This window comes from Rhagoletis pomonella, unplaced genomic scaffold (genome assembly GCF_013731165.1).
Source record: "Rhagoletis pomonella isolate Grant_MI unplaced genomic scaffold, Rhpom_1.0 Rhpom_scaffold_00002, whole genome shotgun sequence".
NCBI lineage: Eukaryota > Metazoa > Arthropoda > Insecta > Diptera > Tephritidae > Rhagoletis > Rhagoletis pomonella.
This window is the reverse complement of record NW_023458556.1, coordinates 23,030,128-23,031,475: the sequence shown is the minus strand read 5'-3', so window position 1 is coordinate 23,031,475 and position 1,348 is coordinate 23,030,128. Positions and strand designations below refer to the sequence as shown.

General features: G+C 35.7%; 1 protein-coding gene across 1 annotated transcript in view; it reads left to right on the top strand.

The window, feature by feature from the left end:
• The window catches only part of LOC118733309, a gene marked incomplete in the record, with an annotated part of 14,306 nt that extends 13,444 nt beyond the window's left edge, over positions 1 to 862 (top strand). The window contains 2 exon segments of the mRNA XM_036462663.1: positions 13 to 473; positions 547 to 862. Coding sequence (XP_036318556.1) covers positions 13 to 473; positions 547 to 665 — 580 coding nt within the window.
• Between the last annotated feature and the right edge of the window lie 486 nt (positions 863 to 1,348).

Sequence of the window (1,348 nt, the reverse complement as noted above, 5' to 3'; positions counted from 1 at the left end):
ATAACAACACAGAAATGAGAAACCCTACGTTTATGTCTACAAGAGTGGCGATGATGTGAAAACATATTTCCCCATCAATGACTCCCTACAACAGATCGCTGAAGGCTTGCAAGCCAACATGGAGCTGAAGCGTCCTTGGGATACTTATTTGCGTGAGGGTCTGTCATCGTTGATGCAAAAAACTGAGAGTGATTTTAATCGTCCTTCCGTCAACACCGATAAACTCTTCATGAATATCGGCAACAACGAAGTCATCGAGGTTGCACACCCGATCGCCACGGACACAGTCGACGGTGTGCCACGTTCCCGCCTGCATCTTGGACCCATTGGTTCCGGACGCGATCTGGTGCGTAGCGATAATTCACGCATGGATTTCGTAAAGAAATATGGATTGCTCGCCACAGATGTGGAAATGAGTTCAGTGCTGGACAGCATTATTGGCAATTGTAGAGAGAGTTTCATACTAGTGAAAGGTGGGTGGTGATGAATGTAGAATTTGTTTTCATAGCTGATACATATTGCTTCTCTACTCTTCTATCGCTGCAGGTATTTCCGATTACAAGGATGGCATGTCGACGCGAAAATGGCAGAATTTTGCATCTCTGGCGGCAGCTGCAGTGGTCAAATCGATTATTTGTGGCATGGATGCGCCAACAAATGTTTAATTAACAAGCATTTAAAATTATTTTATTATTAAATATATAATATTATCTATTATAGCGCGAAGTAAATTATTTTAAAAATCTGCAATTAAATAACAGGTTATAATGTGTAAAATATTGAGAAGAGGAAAGAAAAGTGTATGCATTCAGATTTCTTTATACTGACAACGATATATACATATATACACATACGAATCACCGATATAAATACATACTTATAAACGCATAGTAAATATCTACAACAATATCGATTTACATATTTAACTCTTAGTGTTTTACTAAACTTATGAACCAAAAAAAAGGAACTTCTAAAGCACATTTACATTTTAATGGATTTCTCTTTCCTGAGAAATTACTTTTTTTAATATGTTTTTATTGCAGTTTGTGTTTGTCGGCAATCGAATTGTTTGAGATTGATGGAATATGTAGATTGAAATGTGTCCTTGTTTTTTTGTAATAATTTTTGTTAACTTTATTGAATTGCTAGTTTTTTATTGCAATAAAAAATTAATCATAGTACACAAAATAAAAAGCATTATTTAGTTTTGTTTTTGATAATTGATAATACTGCGAAATAGTGGGAACGTATCCATAAGTAGTTACCCAGTAGATAATTTCAGGAGTTAAAAGCCCTTTCGAAAGGCCTTCCTTAGAGTCAAGAGGCCTTCTACTCTACATTCCTTTTT